Source organism: Lissotriton helveticus, chromosome 5_1 (assembly GCF_964261635.1).
Source record: "Lissotriton helveticus chromosome 5_1, aLisHel1.1, whole genome shotgun sequence".
Lineage (NCBI taxonomy): Eukaryota > Metazoa > Chordata > Amphibia > Caudata > Salamandridae > Lissotriton > Lissotriton helveticus.
This window is the reverse complement of record NC_136065.1, coordinates 498,642,838-498,662,488: the sequence shown is the minus strand read 5'-3', so window position 1 is coordinate 498,662,488 and position 19,651 is coordinate 498,642,838. Positions and strand designations below refer to the sequence as shown.

General features: G+C 42.1%; 2 protein-coding genes across 5 annotated transcripts in view; one reads left to right on the top strand and one right to left on the bottom strand.

Annotated features, from left to right (window-relative positions):
* LOC144753240 (small ribosomal subunit protein bS16m-like) overlaps positions 1-7,523 on the bottom strand; it is a 33,866-nt gene extending 26,343 nt beyond the window's left edge. The window contains exons 1-2 of one of the 3 annotated variants that reach the window (XM_078640995.1): positions 7,387-7,523; positions 6,059-6,090 (exon numbers count right to left, since the gene is read on the bottom strand). In XM_078640995.1, the coding sequence (XP_078497121.1) occupies positions 6,059-6,071 (13 nt within the window). In that variant the 5' untranslated portion in view covers positions 6,072-6,090; positions 7,387-7,523. Of the gene's footprint in view, positions 1-6,058; positions 6,091-7,116; positions 7,198-7,386 lie in introns of those variants that run through there. The other 2 variants (XM_078640996.1, XM_078640998.1) reach the window with 2 other exon arrangements.
* A 206-nt stretch (positions 7,524-7,729) lies between these two features.
* VPS13D (vacuolar protein sorting 13 homolog D) overlaps positions 7,730-19,651 on the top strand; it is a 2,979,414-nt gene continuing 2,967,492 nt past the window's right edge. For both annotated transcript variants that reach the window (XM_078642819.1, XM_078642818.1), the window contains exons 1-2: positions 7,730-7,847; positions 15,752-15,916. In XM_078642819.1, coding sequence (XP_078498945.1) covers positions 15,820-15,916 — 97 coding nt within the window. In that variant the 5' untranslated portion in view covers positions 7,730-7,847; positions 15,752-15,819. The remainder of the gene's footprint in view (positions 7,848-15,751; positions 15,917-19,651) is intronic.

Below are 19,651 nucleotides of genomic sequence, written 5' to 3'. Positions count from 1 at the left end.
TGGAAGTCTTCCATCAATGGGAAGCATCGACACAGAGATATGTTTTCGAACAGATGTGTGTTTTTCTTTGTGAGGATTTGGAAGACAATTATCTGGAAAGCAACCCGCAAGAGTTGTGTCGTGTACGGTTTAAATTTGGAGAAGGCATGATTGTAGGTCCTGATGTAGAGAAAGCGGTTGAAATATTGTTATCATATCGGAGTAAGGGGAGTAGTTCTGGGTTACAATCTGAGCCTGGTGCATCTAGTAGGAAAAAGGCGCGACAATACCCTATGAGAGAAGTTCCCCCACAATGGAGAGAGGGTGACACGACTGCTGTCCCACCTATTCTGCCACATTTTCAGCGTGTATGGGTACATGTCCCATGGAAGCGAGCTGAAGTTTTAGCACTCAAACAAACATTACCTGATCCGCGTAAAAATCCTGCAGGGTATTAAAAAGAGTTGTCGCAAACTGCTGGGTCATGTATAATGAATTTAGCCGATATTGATATGCTATTTGGGAATGTTGTTCCACAACCTTTATGGGGTAAAATTCGTCATATAGATCATGATCAGGAATTAGGTGACTCGTGGGCTAATATTGCCGCTGCAGACGCCCGACAAGTTGGTGGTGCTAAGCCTGAGCCTTTGATAGCAGAACTCCCTGGTAAAATAGTTGATTACATGAAAACGTAATGCCTGCAATACGTGTAAATTGGGATAAGTTGTCTGCATGCAAGCAGAAGAAAGAAGAAACTGTCAGATTTCTTCACCAGGTTCGAAGAAACATTTGTCTATCACAGCGGTCAAGATATGACCACAGAAGGTGGTCAGAGATTGTTTGTCGATAAATTTGTGCACAATCTGCTTCCAGAATTGTGTAAAAAGTTAAAGGATTCAGAAAGTTCTTGGGCAGTCTCATCTTCAGCCCAGATATTGGCTACTGCACAATATTACGAAAATAGAGACCAGGACGAGAAAGATAAAGTAGAGAAGAAAACTAAAGAACTGAAAACGAAGGTTTTGCTACAGCAAGCCTATCCGCCACGTGGTGGTGGTAATCAGAATAATGGTAGCCAGAATCACTACCAGAATAATTTCCAGCAGCCTCAACAGTATCAGAGGAACTCGCAAAGAGTCGAGTACACTCAGCCACGTGTCTCTGTAGGCCCCAACCAGTGTTCATATTGCAAAGAAGAGGGTCATTTCAAGTATAGTTGTCCTATTTTATTACAGCGTGCAAATGGTGCTTCTGGTGTAAGAGGTCGTGGTGTTCAGCAAGCGCCTAGAGGTAGAGGACGTGGAAACATCCCCCTGAACGCACGTCCCCTTCCACCACAGAATTCTATGAATAGGTTCGATCAGCAGAACAACGCATCTGATAGGACAGCTCAATACTATGTTGACGATTACTATACAGAGGATGAGTATTTGGAGGGTAATCATTGCTAGGACAGCCATAGACAAAAAGAGGGAGTTGTTTCAGTTCCAGTAGATCAGAGTGGACCATACGTTGAGGTGATTACATCAGGTGTGTCAGAACCTTTTCTGTTGGATACTGGTGCTACAAAGAGTTCTATTATGCACTCCAAACTCCCTGGCGCACCTTTGTCTGGCGAAATGAACGTTTCTGTAGGTTTTTCTGGCGCCCCAGTTAGAAATCCAATTTCTGACCCTTTGTCCCTTTCTGTTGGTCCTTGTGAATTAGAAGCACCCCTCATTCTGACAACAGGTTGTGGTGAAAACTTGCTAGGATTGGATTTATTAAAAAGATTGTATGCAACTTTGTACTGTTCTCCCTCAGGAGTACAACTTACTTTAGGTAAGAAAGTGATTTCTCCCATGTATTTGTCGAGGAATAAAATTCCAGCAGAATTGTCGCTTCTTCCAGATATTCTTTGGGCTACTGGTCCTAATGATGTGGGCCTTTTAGAAATGCCACCATATGTTGTAACATTGAAAGCCAATGTTCAAATGCCACGAATTCCACAATATAAGATATCTAGTGAGGGTGAAAAAGCTTTCCTAGCGATTGTTTACGAATTGATTAAAAAGGATGTGATTAAAGAAACACGAGGCAACGTTTGCAATAATCCTGTTCTGCCTGTTCTAAAACGAACTGACCCTTCTCAGCCACCTCTGTACAGATTTGTGATTGACCTTAGAGAGGTGAATAAAATAGTTGTGCCACAATTCCCAGTTGTCCCCGACATTACCACATTATTGACTATGATTCCAGCCTCTGCCTCCTGGTTTTCGGTGATTGACCTGAAGAATGCTTTCTTCAGAATCCCGATTGCTGAGGAGAGCAGGGATATTTTTTCCTTCAGTTTAGGAGGTCGCAGCTTCCGCTTTAAACGCGCTCCTCAGGGCTACTGTGAAAGTCCATCAATATACAGTCAAGCTCTAAAAACACAGCTTGATACGATTGTTTTACCTAAAGGTGCTACTCTTGTACAGTATGTGGATGATTTGCTCATTTCTGCAGATACTGAGGAAATTTGTAAAAAGGCCACGTTGTCATTATTGCGTCATCTGTGTGAGTTACATCACAAGGTGTCACTTTCCAAACTACAATATTGCCGACAAGAAGTGACCTACCTAGGTCACCTCTTATCGAGGGAGGGAAGGAAACTGACCCCAGAAAGAATTCAGGCAATCGCGAAATTGAGTGTTCCAAGAACACAGAGAGAAGTGCGTGCTTTCCTGGGCATTACATCGTACTGTGGACAGTGGATTCCAAATTTTTCGTTATTGGTCAAACCCTTGGTGGCATTAACGTGTAAAAATACACCCAATCCCATTCCTTGGTCTGAAGAGTGTCAGAAAAGTGTTCTCGAATTGCGCACAGCATTATGTTCGGCTCCCGTGTTAGGTACCCCCAACTACAGTAAGCCTTTCACATTGTATGTTCACGAGAAGGAGGGCTGTGCATTGTTTGTGTTGACTCAGTTATTTGGAGGTAGGCAGCGCCCATGCGCCTATTTTTCGTCGACTTTGGATCTGGTAGCTAAAGCATTGCCAAGTTGTTTAAGAGCCACAGCAGCAGCAGCTGTTTCTATTCGACAGTCTGCTGGACTAGTAATGAATAATAAATACACTGGTCGTGATGGTCCCACATGCAGTAGACACGTTGTTAAATAGAACTAAGACACAGCACTTAACTAGTGCTCGGTTGTCAAGTTACGAATTAACGCTGTTAGCAAGTCACGTGCACATAAAAAGGGGCAGTACCTTAAATCTAGCTACGTTGTTGCCAATTATAGAGGAATCAGATGCTTCAGAACACCACAATTGTTTTCTCAGAACAGAGGAAGAGACAAAATGAAGAGTGGATCTATTCGACACTCCTCTTGCTAAATGTGATGGTACATTATGGGTGGATGGTTCATGCTTCAAGCTCCCGAATGGTAACGTGACTGCAGCATATGCTGTCACGACTTTGCACACAGTTGTTGAAACTGCACGAGTGCCACATGGTTCAGCCCAAGCAGCAGAATTAATTGCACTCACGAGAGCATGTGTGTTGTCCAAAGGAAGGAAAGTGACTATCTACACTGATAGTCAGTATGCGTTCGGAGTGGCTCACAGTTTTGGACGATTGTGGAGAGAACGAGGGTTTTCTGCCGTTCTGGGGATCCATGGCTAACAGCAGGAACATAAGGCAATTGACAAGGGTAGTTGAGTCCACCGTGATTGAAACTGCTGGTGCCCTTAGTAACCTGACTGCTGAGATCCAGTCGGATCGACTGATGACCCTTCAGAACAGGGCCGCTTTAGATGTCATACTTGCAGACCGAGGTGGGGTATGCAGATTGATCCAATCTAGTTGCTGTATCTTCATCCCTGATAACGCTCCAACAGTGTACCAGGCCATCTCCAAACTACATAAGATTTCCGAATCTATTCATGTGGATAAAGGAGATTGGTCGCTAATGGGATGGTTCTGGGAACTGATATCCGCCTGGGGATGGAAAATTCTAATGGTCATTGGGATGGTCTTAGCCATTCTTTTCCTGTTCCGTCTATGCATACAGTGTGCTCCTGCAATATGTGGCCTCTGTGTTACATCATGTGTAAGGAAGCCTGTGTCAAGAGATGAACTAAGTACTAGAATGATGTTACAGCAACATCTCAATGATTTTAGGAATATAGATCTGGACTCAGACTAACATGAGGATAGATTAATTGCCTATGTAAGGGCAAAAGGAGGGTTTGTGGTTCTGAAAATCTGGATTCGTGTAATCGTTCTGGACTCGAGAATTAAAACTTCGTCGAAACATGACGAATTTGGTATCAAAAGACCGAGAATGACGAGCACATCATGTGCATATATTTTCAGCATATTCGAGTGACGATTTCACCTCGAAATCGTCATTTTCGTTCTGAACCCTTGGCTCCCATTTATGTGTTGCCCTTTACATAGGCCTTAATCCAGCTGAATTCAATTCCACAAGGACACATACTCCTTAATCGACTTTTCTATGACCTGTGCAAGTTGGAACCATTGCCCCAGGCCGAACTCGTTAGGTCAGTTCCCCTCCCAGTGGCCGAGCAAGATAGCATCAAGCTCAACAAGAAATAAAACCATTTCAGCGCGCACACCTGCCGTATCTTGCTCACATCTGTCTCTACTCTTTTGCTTCACTTACTTTATGATGGGGAGGTGCCTGTTTTATTGGGGGTCCACCGATATCTGAGGAAATGTTGTGCCTTGCCGGGTGATTTGTTATGGGCAACACGACGTGAAATATGTACATGTCATCATGACTCTGCTTTTCTTTTGTAACCAATAACTGTAAATGACATACTACAAATTCGAAGAATGTTTGCCTGAAGCTGAATATTCTGTATAAAGAGAGAAGCCTGACATTGTAAATTCGAGCAGTCTCCTGAGAATATACTTCCCCGTGTGTTGTATTCTAGGACACTTGTTACCTTGGTTGCAGCCAATAAAATCGATCCTTGACTTCACCTAGAAGACTCTGAGTTTCTGTGGTCTAAATCAGGAAGAACTCGAGGTCTCTGGGTGTCCCCTGACACCACTGGGTTGCCGGTTCTGTGCCGGTTCCTAAAAACCCAGTACCTCAGCCTAAATACAGACATTTCTGAACAAGACCCCCATGGACCATAAATCTTTTCATTAAAAAATACTGGATACATTTGGTACATGAATATGAATATCCTGTGAATCTATAGTAGATGTATGCTGTAAAAACATTGTGTTTACAGGCTCAGTTAGCTTTTTACAAAACAAGAGTAAAGGCACTAATATTTGAGCAGTTATCCCGCCCCCCGGCCCATAAACAAAGAACCAACATACTTTTGCATAGTTAAAACAACATTTACAAAAAGAGTCAGTAATTGTTAAGGACACAAAGGCTAAAAGGATGGGGAAAATAATACATGCTAATTATGATTGCCTCATAAGAGCTCCAACCATGAACTAATATTCAATTTTCTTATACTTGATTTGGCACAGTTGAAAATGGAGGCATTTAGCCTATCAGAAGCTAGCTCTTCCTGCTCGGTGTTACCAAAAGGAAACCCAGGTTGAAAAGTTAAAGCCAGTGGATACTACAGAGCTGATATGCCATCATGCGTTCATGATATCGCTTCTGGGACACTTTCAGGTATGCAACAATCATACCATACTCATTGTGCCATGTCACTGAGTGATAACGAGGTACCAGTGTTAACTCCCCCACTGCAATACTCCTACAGATGCTAGGAGAGCCCAGACGCAAAGTAGGATACTATTTACACGACTCAGGAGAGAAGTAAGACCTACAGGTGTAGAATGAAATGAGCAGTCCCAGGGAAGGTGAGATACGCAGTGCAGGAAAATATTTTATTTCTGGCTTGTACGGTTCGTGGATTTAAATATAACCCCTTTTAGGAACAGTTCCTAGTTCTTTCACACAGTGGCGAGTGACACTTTTCACTAACCAGTTAAAAGTTTAATTATCACAATGAATGAAACTCCTCCTATTGGAAAGAGCCATCCTTAACAGGTTCTACCTCATTTCATCGGAATTCAGGGATTTATCAGACAACTTTACTCAAAATGTACTTACAAAGATGAACCATGGTGTCTTCTTGTTAGACTCTAAAATACAGGGGAAAAAAGAAAGTAAATCTCAACTTAAGTAAGTTTTCAACACAAGGTTTTGAAAAGGTCTTCGATTCGTATTATTTTAACTTGCTAATTGTTGGCAGTAGGTTGTTAACTAAATGTAACTGGTCACAAAACCAGAGGTATTTTTTCTTCCCCAAATAGCACAATAATAAACAAGTGCTGACAAAGCCAAAAGGTCTAGCCTACATAATGTGACTGCCAAGATATACGTTTTTCCAAAGCGTGTTTGTAAAGCATTTCTTTCATAAACAAAAAAAAAAAAAACAAAAAAAAAAAAGAAGACGAAAACATTACAATACTGGAGAAACAGTAAATAAAGTATTTTGAAATTGTACATTCAATTCAATATTTTCAATCTTTATAAGTGGCCTCCTTTATTTTTCAAATAATTTCCCCTAAGGACACTGTACATAAATTGAAAAGGTAGTGTCAAACTTTACAGGACAAAATGCTTGCCTAATTTACTGCTCATGATAAAATCCTGGCTGATGAGGGGTGAAACCCTGATACCGGTCATAGGATGCCGGTTGCTGTTCGGCTGGACTGCTCCCACGGGGAACAGGGTCAAGACTGATTTGCATATAGCTGGGTCCAAACAGGAATAGCGTGGCGTTTAAAAAAAACGATGGATTTAACCCAGACTTAAACAAATCTATGACTGGGGCAGAATGCACGAACGAATCACATTCTGTCCCTCGTCTGTTCTTTTACAGCCGAAGCAATATAGCCGTAGTCTCCAAACTCAGTATGCATGGCAACTGCACCGATAAATATAGATTTAATAAATAAAAGGGAAGAAAAGAGAAAGTGGGGAGAAAGAAAACAGGAGAAAAGGCAAAACGGAGTTCGACGATCACGTGCCGTGACTTGCAAGGATGCTTTCGGGGTCAAAAGCATCAGGAATGTCACGGACATAACCGGGGTCTGATTTTGCTTTAGTGCAAATAAACTGTAAAAGACTGAGTAATCACAGAAATCGGCCAATTCAATACACACACACTATGCAATCCGTGTTGCTCGCAGCACAAGGAAACTCGAAGCACTTCGGTAGGGACCTTCGGAAGAGGACAAGCGCAAAGAAACAATGACACGGGTACGGACCGAGTGGCTTACGGTAACCAATCGAGCCAAAGAAACTTGGCGTGGGGGACCAAGTAGTAGTTTAATCACATCGACTGAGCTTCTTTGCCTTCTACTCACGAACACCGATGAAAAAGGACACTCGGGTGCGTATCAGACCGTGGCGCAGGCTAAAAAAACACTCACAGTCAGTAAAGAGTCGACATCTCTGCACTCTCGCTAGATTGACCGCCCGCTCTGTCGTGCAGCAGCTAAAATAACGCGACAAAGTCATGTGCACTGTACGGGGCCTCACAACAAATGAACAACTGTTAACAGTTCCCTTGGCCAATCAGGTACGCAACTGTGCATTGGTGTGTCTCCTCAGCCAATAAAACGTCCGACATGAAGACCACAAGCCAATCCTATGAACGTGATTCCCCTAAGCCAATACAAGATCGTTACACTTATCCACAACACCGTTGAGTATGTATCCACTTATCTGATTGGCGGCGAGCCCTTTCGGTTCCGCAAGTCCTGACCCGGCTCGCCATAATTACGGGACATAGGACGTCCGTTAAAGGAGTAGTTTTTGGCAACGGATTTCGGTCTCATATAACCGACTGTCCAGGGAAACTTTGCACAGGGGTCACCCTAAGCCTAGATGGGTGAGTGAGTGTTGGCGGAAATTGCGAAGGGCATGAGGGTATAACTACGCGGTCCCGCCCCTCTACTCATACATTCGTACCACAACTGTCCCACGCACACACCTGCTGCCTCACGTACACTTCTCATACCTTTCTTGTGTCATTTCCGCTTCTTCTTCCTGACGCTCATTGTTTGCCTCAGGTAACAACAACCCTGCCTAACGCAGCCCCATTGAAACACTTTAAGTAAAAATAAAATATTCACCTGGCAATCGTTCTCGCACTAACACCGCACATTAGCCTGGCCAGACACATCCGTGTTATTGGACCTATTCACACACTAATGCAAAATTTACATAAATAGTATAATAACAAGTAAAATTGTTGCTAAAGTAAACATATTGAATGTATAAAACCACTCTTTTTTCTGTATTGGTTGTTTTCGTTTGCAGACTACTTCGAATTCCGTATAGTTTGCTTAATCTGGGTGCTCCCATGTGGTAGTGTTTTCCCTGGGTCTCTGTCAGTGACCCTCTGTCCCCTCATTCGTATCTTTGTTCCCTTATTTGTATCCATTGTCATGCCCTTGTTCTTGGCATTCCCTTCTGCGTGTTCCTTTGTGTGTTTCCTGTTCTTGCATCTTCAGTCCCTCCACGAGTGCACATCATCCTGTCACTGTAAATAAGGCATTCAGTTCTTATGTCCCACCACGTTTGCCTTTGTGCCTTTCTGCTCTTTAACTCTTTCCTTCCATGGGACCGCGTCTTCTTGCTCTGCCGTTCTCTCCGTTTTAAGAGATGTGTGTCACCCTGCTTGGGGGCCATCTCCGTACCATTCCTCGTTTGTTTACCGTGTCTCTCTTGTAACTTTATTGCGTGCTCGCGAAGATTGATTCTTTTAGACCTTGAGTTAGTGTTTGCCCAGATCCATGTGGGTATCTCGTTGTCTATGTACTTTTAATCCTGTCTCTTAATTAATGTCAGTCTTGTTCATGTGACAGTTTCCCCTGTCCATGCGTCGATATCTCTCTTTCACGCTTTATCTGCCCATTTCGGCTTGCCTTTCTCAGAGTGTCCAACAAACTCAAGAGCAACCCATATGTCCTTGTGAACTGGGTATAGCTAATCAGCCAATTTACTGTTGTTCACAAGGATCTCAGATCAAATTGTCGAAATATTTTTAACAAGGTATTACTGTCTTGCAGCGATTTAAGCAAAATGAGCACACAATGTAGTTAATATGTTTATATGCTTATATAGCGCATGAATGCCGTGGCGTCTTGGCGCTGGGTGTGTGGACAGGAATGGTGCACTATGGTTGATGGAGGCGTATGCAGATGTAAACAGCAAGGTTTTCAAGCTCTTCCTGGTAGGCCAGCAATGGGACGGTAGTTTTTTGGTTCATTGGGGTCCAGATTAGATTTCTTCAGAAGAGGTGTGATCAATACTGTTTTCCAGGTTTCTGGGTAGTAGCCAGATTCCAGGACTTGGTTTAGGAGGGGGTGAGATTGTCACAAATCTTGTGGGTAGCCTGATGCATGATAAGGGGGGGGGCAGGGGTCGGTAGTGAGCCGGTTTTTATGGAAAGCCAGAGCTTTTGTGCTTCCTCGCTGGTTATTGGCTGGAAGCGGGATAGTCTACAGTGGGTGGGTCCCATTGGTACTTTTATGTCCTAAGGTCTTAGGGTAGTTAGGAAGTCATTGTAGATTCCTTACACCTTGTCTTGAAAGTAACCAGGGGGTTTATTGCACAAGGTTGGATCAGGCTTAAAGGCATTGTCCTGTTGCAGTTAGTCTAGCATGTTAACAGATTTAAACAGTTCCTTTGTGGAATTACCAGCCTCCTTTATTTTGGTTGTAAAAACAAGTTTTTTTGCGGCAGTGTTTGTCTCCTTATATTGTAGAATAGCAAAGTTATATGTGGATTTCATCGGGGTGTTGTAGTCTTATCTCCAGAGGGGCTCAGCTCTAATGCAGTTGATTTTTAGGCGTTTGAGCTCTGGGGTATACCAGGGTGATGATGTCTTGACTCTCTTTACTGTTACTAGTTATTTGGGTGCAACCTGATCGGCTGCTGACAGTAACCAGCCAGTAAACTGCAGGGCTGCTGCGTTGTTGCCTGTTTCTGGCGTAGCAGGAAAATGGTCAAGGGCCAACTCAAAGTCACTACCCTTGACTTTGTTCCAGCGTCTGATGTGTACCTTAGATGATTTAGCTTGAGTACAGAGATGTGGCTGCGTAACTCTGATGTTAAAATAAATAGCCTTGTGGTCTCTCCATGGCAGGGCTAACAGGTTAGTCAGAATAATATCAGGATTCCTTGTAAAAATCCCATCTAATATCTGTCATGCCTGGCCTCTAGATTATCCAGTAATCTAATCGTGTCAGAGTTATTTTTGGATTCTAGATGGTAATTAAAATCCCCAAGGATTGTAAGGAAGTGGGGGTCAGTGTATGACTCCAAAAGCGTCAAGAGGGCTTTGGTAAAGGCTGCTTTAGTACCAGGCGGACGGTGGATTAGTATCCCCTGGAATGACGAGAGGTTATTTAGCTTTATGCAGAAATGCAATGCTTCTGCAGGCAGAGCAGAGATCGCCTCCACGCGTACGGTTAAGTGATCACGATAAATATACGCTATGCCCCCCCTCTGCCTTTCTCCCTGTCCTGTGGGAGGAAAGCATAGTCTACTGGTAGAGCGATATTCCAGTCTGGCGCTGATGTGATATCAGTCCAGGTTTCAGTCACGAAGACTAAGTCTGGTGTAGTGAGTTGGATTAGATCTTCCAACCCGTGTTTATGCTTGACTGTGGAACGGGCATTTAGTAGAAGACACTTGGCGAACGCCATAGATGTTGCCTTAAAGCATTACATTTAATATTTTCTTTTAACTTATACTAAGTAATTGACTTCAAAGAACACATATGACTAGAGAATAAACAGCCCCACAAAACAGTTCTTATGCAACACTCACTTCAGCCGAAGTAAGTGCTTTTTATTTTCAATTGTAGTTTAAGAAATTAGAAAAGTGTTGTAAACTTATACTGTGTATTGACACTATTTACACATATATCTTTGAAAATTCGTGACTTATGTGACCCCAGTGGAGTGACCATAACAGTGAATATAGCTGCAGTGACAATTCTTAAAAAGGGGAGTTGGTTATTGGAGTAGAAAGGATGTCCATAAAGGTTTCAGAGTAAATCATAGGTACTAGAGTGTGTTCTAGTGTTTCTTGGACTATCCTTTATCAATTGTCGACGACGTTTCAACCATCTATCGTTACGGGGTCTCTTCAGGACAGAGATTCTGGGGGCCTTGGCACTTCAGTTATGCCGGTGGTATAATTTAATATAGTCATCTAACATTAATTTTCAGAATAGGGTACAGTCTGTGTGGTCTTCCCATGGATAGACTACCCTCCGTGGGCGTGTTCTTTCCAGATAGAAGGGTTAATGACACCATGCTTCTGTATTTGACCTAACGGTGTGGCAGATTGGTCGGGGTATTCAAATTAACCCAACACTTGGGATAACTGTAAATCCGGTATCTAATAAACGGAGACGGTTGCACAGATGAAACTTCCAGCAGCCAGGATCATGCTTGCTATTCGCATAGCGAGCCTCATCCCAGTTGCTGGAATTTTCTTCGACAATTGATAAAGGATAGGTATTTTTCTAATTTCTTAAACTACAATTGAAAATAAAAAGCACTTCGGCTGAAGTGAGTGTTGCATAAGAACTGTTTTGTGGGCTGTTTTCTCTCTAGTCATATATGTTCTTTGAAGTCGATTACTTAGTATAACTTAAAAGAAAATAATAAACGTAATGCATATTTTCTCTGTGTCACCATGATGTTGTCTCGAAGTTCAGGATTTGTGTGATTCTCGGACCTTCCTCTTGTCTCCCTGTTGTCTCATTGTTTCATGTGCTTGTCCCTCCCTGTTTATTTTTCTTCAGTCTTTGTTTTTCCCAGTCGCCATTACCTTCGCCTTGCCCTGTGTGCCTCTCTTTGCTCGAATTTACTCTTTCTCTGTTTCTGCACATGTGCATCCCTTCTCCAGTGTCTGCTCATCGTTATCCCTAATCTCCGTGCTTCCTTGCCCTTAAGTCTGCGTCTTCCCAACCCTATGTCTGTTTGCCCTTAAGTCTGCGTCTTCCCAACCCTATGTCTGTTTCCACTTGTTAACGTGCCTTTATGCATATTTCCACACATGCGTCTGCCTCCCTGCCCACAACTGTCTCCTCCTCTTTCACTGAGTCTCTGCTTCATGTTTTTCTGTCTCTACTTCCCTTCTCTGTGTCTCCATTCCCATATCCCCATTTGTATCGCCATATGTGCCTCCTTATGTCTCTTTTATTGTGCATCTCTATTCCTTGTCTGTGTCCACATCTTCCTGTTCACATTTTTGTTTCTCTGACCAATTGTATGTCTCTCGTTATTGTTTGGTGGCTGTTTCCTTGTTTTTTATTTTGTTGTTTCCTTTGGCCCCTTAACTATGCCTTCGTGGCCACGTGTTCGTGCAACCATTTTAGATATTCATATCTGCATCTGATAGTGTTCGTGCCTTTTCTTTTTGATTTCCTGTGTCAAAATTTGGATGGGGCCTCTAGACTCCCAATTCTACTTTAATAGTTTATTTCAAATAAGGAACTTCTGGTTCAGTGTGCCTGTGCATTCATATGGTGTGTGTATGGCCCCCTCTCCACGAATTATTATACCATATCCATTGGGTTAGAAATGCTGGCACATTATAATTCACATTGTTTTGTCACATGCAAGAAGATTAAAGAGAGAGCTCTGAACTGCACAGCAAAGAATAAAACAATTTAACAGGTATCCCGCTGCACCTACTCATTAGTTTCTGAATCTATTGTATCCTCTAATATGTTATTTAACAATGTAAAATATACAGTGCCAGCATTTCTAACCAAATCTATTTCCTTCTGGTTTCCTATTGCCTTGCCCTTCTGCCTGTGCGTCCCCGTCTGTGCTTGGCTGCCCAAGCTCCTTGTTGTGTCTCTCTACCTCCAGTGCCGTATGATGTGGCATTGCGCCATATCGATGTAGTACGGTATGGTATAGAGCAATGGGTGGATGGTTCTTTGTGAGAAGTGTCAAGCTTAGGTGTGAGATTGGGTAAAACGTTTGTGTGGTATGGTGTCTATTAAGGTATTTTGTGGAATAGAGTTTAGGCATGAAGTGCAGTCTTAATTGTTGTGTAGTCATATGGTGACGTTTTGTGCTGTATGGAATAGTGTGATTTAAATCCTACACTTTGTACTAAACTCTTTTATGAAGGTTTCAATATGCTGATTATAAGCGTCGGCTAGGTTGCTTCAATCCTGATGATTGCTAATAAACTATTGTAGCAAATTCATCTGCCTATTCTAAGGCGCTGTAACTCCGCCTGGGACCTTGTTCTCATCAATTTAACTCCAAATGAAAAAAATAAAAATAATAACCAACACAGTGTTTACTTGTGTGGTGTGATAAAGAATTTTATGTTGCGGTAAGGCTGTGATGCGTTGGTATATTGTGGTGTAAAGTGGCGTTTGTGTTCTGTTTTGTTGCAGGCTCATGGGGCAGTATAGATAGGGCAGACAAAGGAATCCGACCAGCGGGACTTGACTTCTCAACAGGGATTCCCAGAATCTTTCCTCCTGACAAATATTGCTTGTGCACTTGGCCTTTTTGAATGATCTAATGTGCAGCACAATTGTAAAACCCAATAATAGTTTTTCAAAGTGGTTTGGGCCTTTACAAATTCAAAGACAGTCTTTGGGTCTGATTATGAACCCTCTTAAAGCATGAAACATTTATGCAGGCAAATGTAGGTTAGTTTGCAGTGTTCCAAATGCTCCATGATTAGGCAGACATCTGGTAAATTCCAGTCTGCAGTTAGTTTGTTGTTTCAGAAAACGTGAAGTCAGAGTCAAATATTACATTTCTTTAATTTGTGTTTCACACCCTAAGCTGTCTCCATGGGGGTGAGTCAGTTTGCACACATCACCACTTTTTATATCAACCTAGTCTGTAGTCAGTAATGGACATTTGAATGCATTACCTGTTTTTACAGTGGCTCACTTTTTACACATCACCCTTTTCCAAAATAGCCCAGTTTACATACACCCTACTTTCTCCTAAAATGTTCCAGATTGCACACATAATCAGTTTCCATAAGTAACAAACCTGCACAAATTGCTCAGTACCATGAATCCCCAGTTTATGCATATTTCTTTTTCCCAAAGTATCCCGCTGCACACATATTACCTATTCCATAATATTCCAGCCTGTACATATTACAAATTTTCATAATATACCAGTTTGTACATTTTACTTGTTTCTATAATTTCCAATTTGCACACAATTCAATTACATTTTATTATGATATGGAACTCCGACGGAGGTCCACATAATGCAATATCAGAAATACCAAATACAACTTTACATAACACATTTAAAAATACATCATAATTAGATACAACTCATCAGTAGAATTCAAATCTTGGACACTCTTCGCAACTGTTACTTGATTGACATTTTGTATGTACAAACAACTTGATTCATTAATAAATATTTAAAAAATCAATACAAAATTGAAAAAACTTGTCAAAAGCCATTTCATTAGGAGGAAACATTAAACACTTACGGATCTCCGATACAGATCACAAGTTATAATTAAAGAACAATGGCCTGAGAAAGTGATGAAGTGCATTGTACAACACAAAACATGCAAGTATTACAACCTGTTTCATTCATGTTACTTATTAAAAAACTATATACAAAATTGAAATTTCTTATCACAAGCCATTTCATTATATGGAAACATTAAACACTTGCGGGCCCCCTATACAGATCGGATGTGTTATTTAAAGAACAGTGGCCATTGTGCTACAAAGGACATGAAATATTACATGATTAGGATCTTGAATATGCAACTGCCATAACTCACAGATTTTCTCCTTCTTTGGAACTTTATCCCAAATGCCAGTGATAACACGTAAGGTGACTATATCCATTCTCATCAATAGGATCAGTCTTCGAATCCCATGAGGGATATTTCAGATAATTTGCACACGGTTCCTGCTTCTGTAATAGCTGTGATTGTACATTTCACCTGTTTGGATAATGTGCCAGTTTCATATACTACTCTTACTTCTTCTGCTCCCTACCAGCCCAGTCTACCTATTCTTCCCTCCTCCTGGGGTCTATTTCTCTACTTGGATTTGTCTGCCACTTCCAGAAAGAAGTCAACTATTCTTCTGCTAGTTCGGGATTGGATCCCAAGTTATTGCATCTGTTAGCTCCTTCTCTGCTCAGAGGAGCAGCTGCGACCCACTAAAAGCTGCTACATGCTCAACACAAACTGACTTTGTGTCCCACTAAGTTCCTGTTAATAAGGCATTCTGCTAATTCTACCTCATCATGTGGCCTCGCGGTGTCTTAACTAGTGCCCACTTTAAAGGAATGCATGTACACTTTAGAGGCTAACAGCTCCTTAAAAGTGTGTGTTGGGATGCGGGCCTAATGCAGACTTGAGCGAGACTTCTACCAATACACACAATCTTTTCTTGCACCAACTCCATGGGTGTACCCCATCACAAGGCAACTTTGAATGTTTACATGGGTTTGTGCTGTTTAATTAGTTGGAATACACATTTGTTAAGTTATAGGGAGGTTTTGTTCTTTTTTTATCAGTTGGAATACAAATGTTGTAAGTTATAGGGAGTCATTCGTTTAGTACAGTAGCTCTTGATATTTCACAGGTCTGTTCTTTATATATACATTTGCGTTAAAAGGCTAGCTATACTAAATAAAATATGTCCAGATACATCTGATAGTTGTATGCAGGTTTTTGCCACATCCTCATTATTTTGTTTAAGGAAGACGGTGTCTGACCTCTGAATGTCTTTTTCCTTCCTTTTAGAATGTATCAGTGAAACTATGGTTTGAGGAGCAAAAGAAAACATCTTAGAACCTCTTGAGGACACAGTCATGTTGGAAGGACTGGTGGCCTGGGTACTCAACACCTACCTGGGCAAATACGTGAACAACCTCAACACAGATCAACTCTCTGTTGCACTTCTCAAAGGTATTGTCTTCATATTGACAACATTGTATATTTTCTCAAGGCTTATAAGGGTAGCCAATGAATATGAGTCTAAAACATCTTATAATTATGAAAGACATCATTATTGAAGAAATGGATATATTCAAAGTAGATAATTATGACCTTGTGGGTACTGAGATGGCTAAGGGTTGCTAAAATATCCTTTTGTAAACCTCAAACAATTCACTAGTGTTCATTGAACGTTTAAGTTAAAGTTAGTTATGTTCCTAAAGATGTATGGTAAGTGTAAACACATTTATTTAAAATTGAATGCTCCCAGTTTACATACCTTTTATCGGACTACTCAAAGTTGTATGTTTATACGGTACAATGGGTGGAATTTTAATACCGCCAGACTCAGTTTTCAAATAACAATAACACATTGTTAATTTGGATCATTAGCTACCTTCACCATAATTATTTCTTCACAAGCACAGAAAAAGGCATTTGCATTTGTGGGGATGTTAATGGTCCCTGCATGTTAAATAGACATGCACCGGTTCCCCGGAGTTACCCACCTGCTAGTGAATCTGGTATCCTGACTTTCCCTTGGCCCAACACCAAAATAACCATACATGCCCAGGATTTGCACCCAAAATTTACCTCGAGACCCAGAGCCTGCCTCTGAGGTTAAGTGTGGCGCACCAAAAGCTTGCTCCCCTTATACGACACAAGGCTGCTGTCTGTGTCCCTGTGACCAGTACAGTGATTGATGGGAGCAGCATACCGTTTTCCGAACCCTTAGTGCTTGAACAGGCCATTTTTTATGTTACTAAATAGAACGTGACGTCGAGTTGCCCTCTTGTGTGTAGGTCCGCTCATGTCACACCCTGACCCTATTATGACTTCCCAGTGTGTATGTCGAGTGCATGTTGTGTGTACAATGCTTGCAGGCAGAACTCCATAGTAGTTATGAATATATATATTCCATAGAAGCCAGCGGCGTCCATACAGAGGAAGTACATTGTCTGCATTCCCGAGCTGCAGGGTGTAACCTCAGACACTGAAGTGTGTAGGGAATGAGACAGGGCTGCCTATTAGAAATTCTTTGTGACCTGTTTAGAAGATGATTGCTGATTAGTCCTTCAAGAATACTGCTATTTGGGTATGGTATGGGAATGGGGAGATTCGCCAGATTCTGTTGATAGAAGGTGAGGAGTTCCTGGGCAGTACCTAGGTCCTTCATCTTCCCACCCAGGAAGGCTGATGACAGCTAAGTGCATTAACTAACCTAAACAAGTTCATGAACCGTAAACAGTAAAAAACCCACTTGCTACACTTTTCCCCCAGAAGTATCTGTAGCCTTGTCGTAACTCCATGCAAAAAGAAAACCAAAGCGCAAAGAATGGCAGTTATACACCAACATTAAACTCTTATAACAGCTAACTAGAGGAGTATAGATGGTTGAAGATTATAAGTAAGAACACTCCATAACTAAAAGATTGTCTCAGTGATGTTCAAAATGAATTGCCCCATGCCATGTCAGGAGCATAAGTTCAAATGAATGGAACCCCATCCCATTGGGGTGTAGTCACATCATTCGGTTTCTACAAAATACATAGACTGACAAATGTTGGGGATAGGAAATGTAGATATAATGGTGTCTTGCCTGTATACCACATCTGTCAGAGAGGTTTCTACGTTAGATACCCTTTAATGGGAGTCCGAGAACCGGGTTGTCCCTTTCTTTTTCCCTGGATGACCGAAAGTGGGGCTGAATCGTTTCCTTTTCTTGCTTCTATGTCGCCTGCCTCTGGGCTATACTTCTATATTGCCTGTCCGTGAACTGGACTGAAGCTGTGTCTTACGCTTCAAGGAACGATCTTTCCTTTCAGCTGCTTAGTCCTACGCTTCTTCAGGAGTGTTGAAACAAAGTTCTTAATATGAGATTTTCATAGCACGCCATTTCTGCTTCACTACTTCATATGTTTTTCTCTGCTGTTGCACTTGGTGAGTATAATCAAAATATATCTCATTTCCCAACGAATCAAAGCAGACTTGGCCCCTGCATGGGGCCATTTTGAGGATTTTGTTGTAATCTTTGCAATTAGCTTACATCTTTATGATTAAGGTTTCTAGCAGTGATTGGTTACAACATCGATTCTGGGTTGGGTCTCTTAGTGAGGGCGTGATAAGCTCTTTTTGTGATGAAATGAGTTAGCTCTTGTTTGTTGTTACCAGAGTGGGTACCTTGTCCTCAAATATTTGTTCTGCTTTCGACTTCCTTAGTGATATCCAGCAACCAGATGTTTTACCTTCAGGCTAATCCCTTTGTGGTGAGGGGAACTGTAGAGCTGAGTTCCTTCTCAGTGTCTTCCAGTCTTAAAACCTTTCCTTTCAAAACACCTTCAGACTTTCTCCTGGATTGTTGAGGTATTGGCTTAGGAAATGGAGTACAATGAACTTGCACAATTACCCATTTTTCCTCGATTATAGAGCATTGTAGGACTTGTGAGTGGCCTGCAGAGTGACTTAAGCTGAAGAAGGTGGACTTCCTCCAGTTCCTTCATCAGCGGACAGCTCAGTGACCCCACCAGTCACATGTGATCCTATGGCTCTGCCCATGCACATTTATCCATCTTCCCCTGTTTGTTTAGGAGTACAGTTATGTCTTTCACTATTGTGTGAGCCTGTTTGTTATGTGCGGCAATGACCATTCACCCCCTTCTGAAATTTGAGAGAAAGATCAGGTTGATCAAAAGTGATTGGTTGCCCAAAAGATTTGGATACTCCTAGGGATGAATTGAATGGCGCTGTGGAGAAATCGCCTTATCTTACAGTGTTGCAGACAACAATGACCACCTTCAGCAACAATCTTGGTCTGAAAATCATTCCTTAATTTAGACCTGCCTTGCAGAATTGTGTATATACCACTGGTGCACTGTCAGGCTCCCCTACTGGGTATGCATGCCCTCTTGTAACAATACAGTCAAAGTCCCTTACTTGGACATTAAGTCTATGTGCAAAAGAAATCAACTGTAGACTGTGCTTAATTTGAGCCAGTGGTTGCCGGTGGGTGCACAGGCACTTATTTTTCCTCATTGGAGGGGGGAAGCACACAGCTCATAAAGACAAAGAAAAAGAAAATAACCGGCACAAAGGGAAAACAGGAACCTGCAAGAGTAAGATGAACGACCAGGGAGTGTCTGGTAGTGGATTAAAGAGGCAGGTTTAAAACTGCTCAGCCATGGTATTCAGCATGCAGACTTTTAATTACCCCTGCTGGCGGCTCCTGACCTGGGCTTTGGGCCCTGGTACTCTTTTCTTTACAAATTAAGCTCTTTGAAAATTAAGCACTGAAATAGATCTGGACAAAGTCTCCTCCCTCTCACACACTGTCGTTGTTGTAGGGTTCCATGGCCCATCATAGAAGGGGAGGGCAACACGGCAGGTGCCTAGCATGCCCGGGGGTAGCCCACAATGTGTGTGCTGACGTGGGACTAGTCCCTGCTCACAGTAGCGGTCCTTATTAAGCTGGTGGGTGTCATAGGCTCCCAGATCAGAAAGTGGTCCCCGTCATGATTTCCTAGTTGGATGAGCTTCATGGGGAAACCGAGTCATCTTGAATCAAGGTATGTGCTGTTAAAGTGGTTATGATTGTATGAGTAGGAAGGGCAAAAGTTTTGGCAGGGGAACGATGTTCGAGGTAACAAGAAGGTTGGGACAAGTATACTGGGTGTTTAAATTAGGAGGAAGGAAAGTAACGCTGCTGATGTC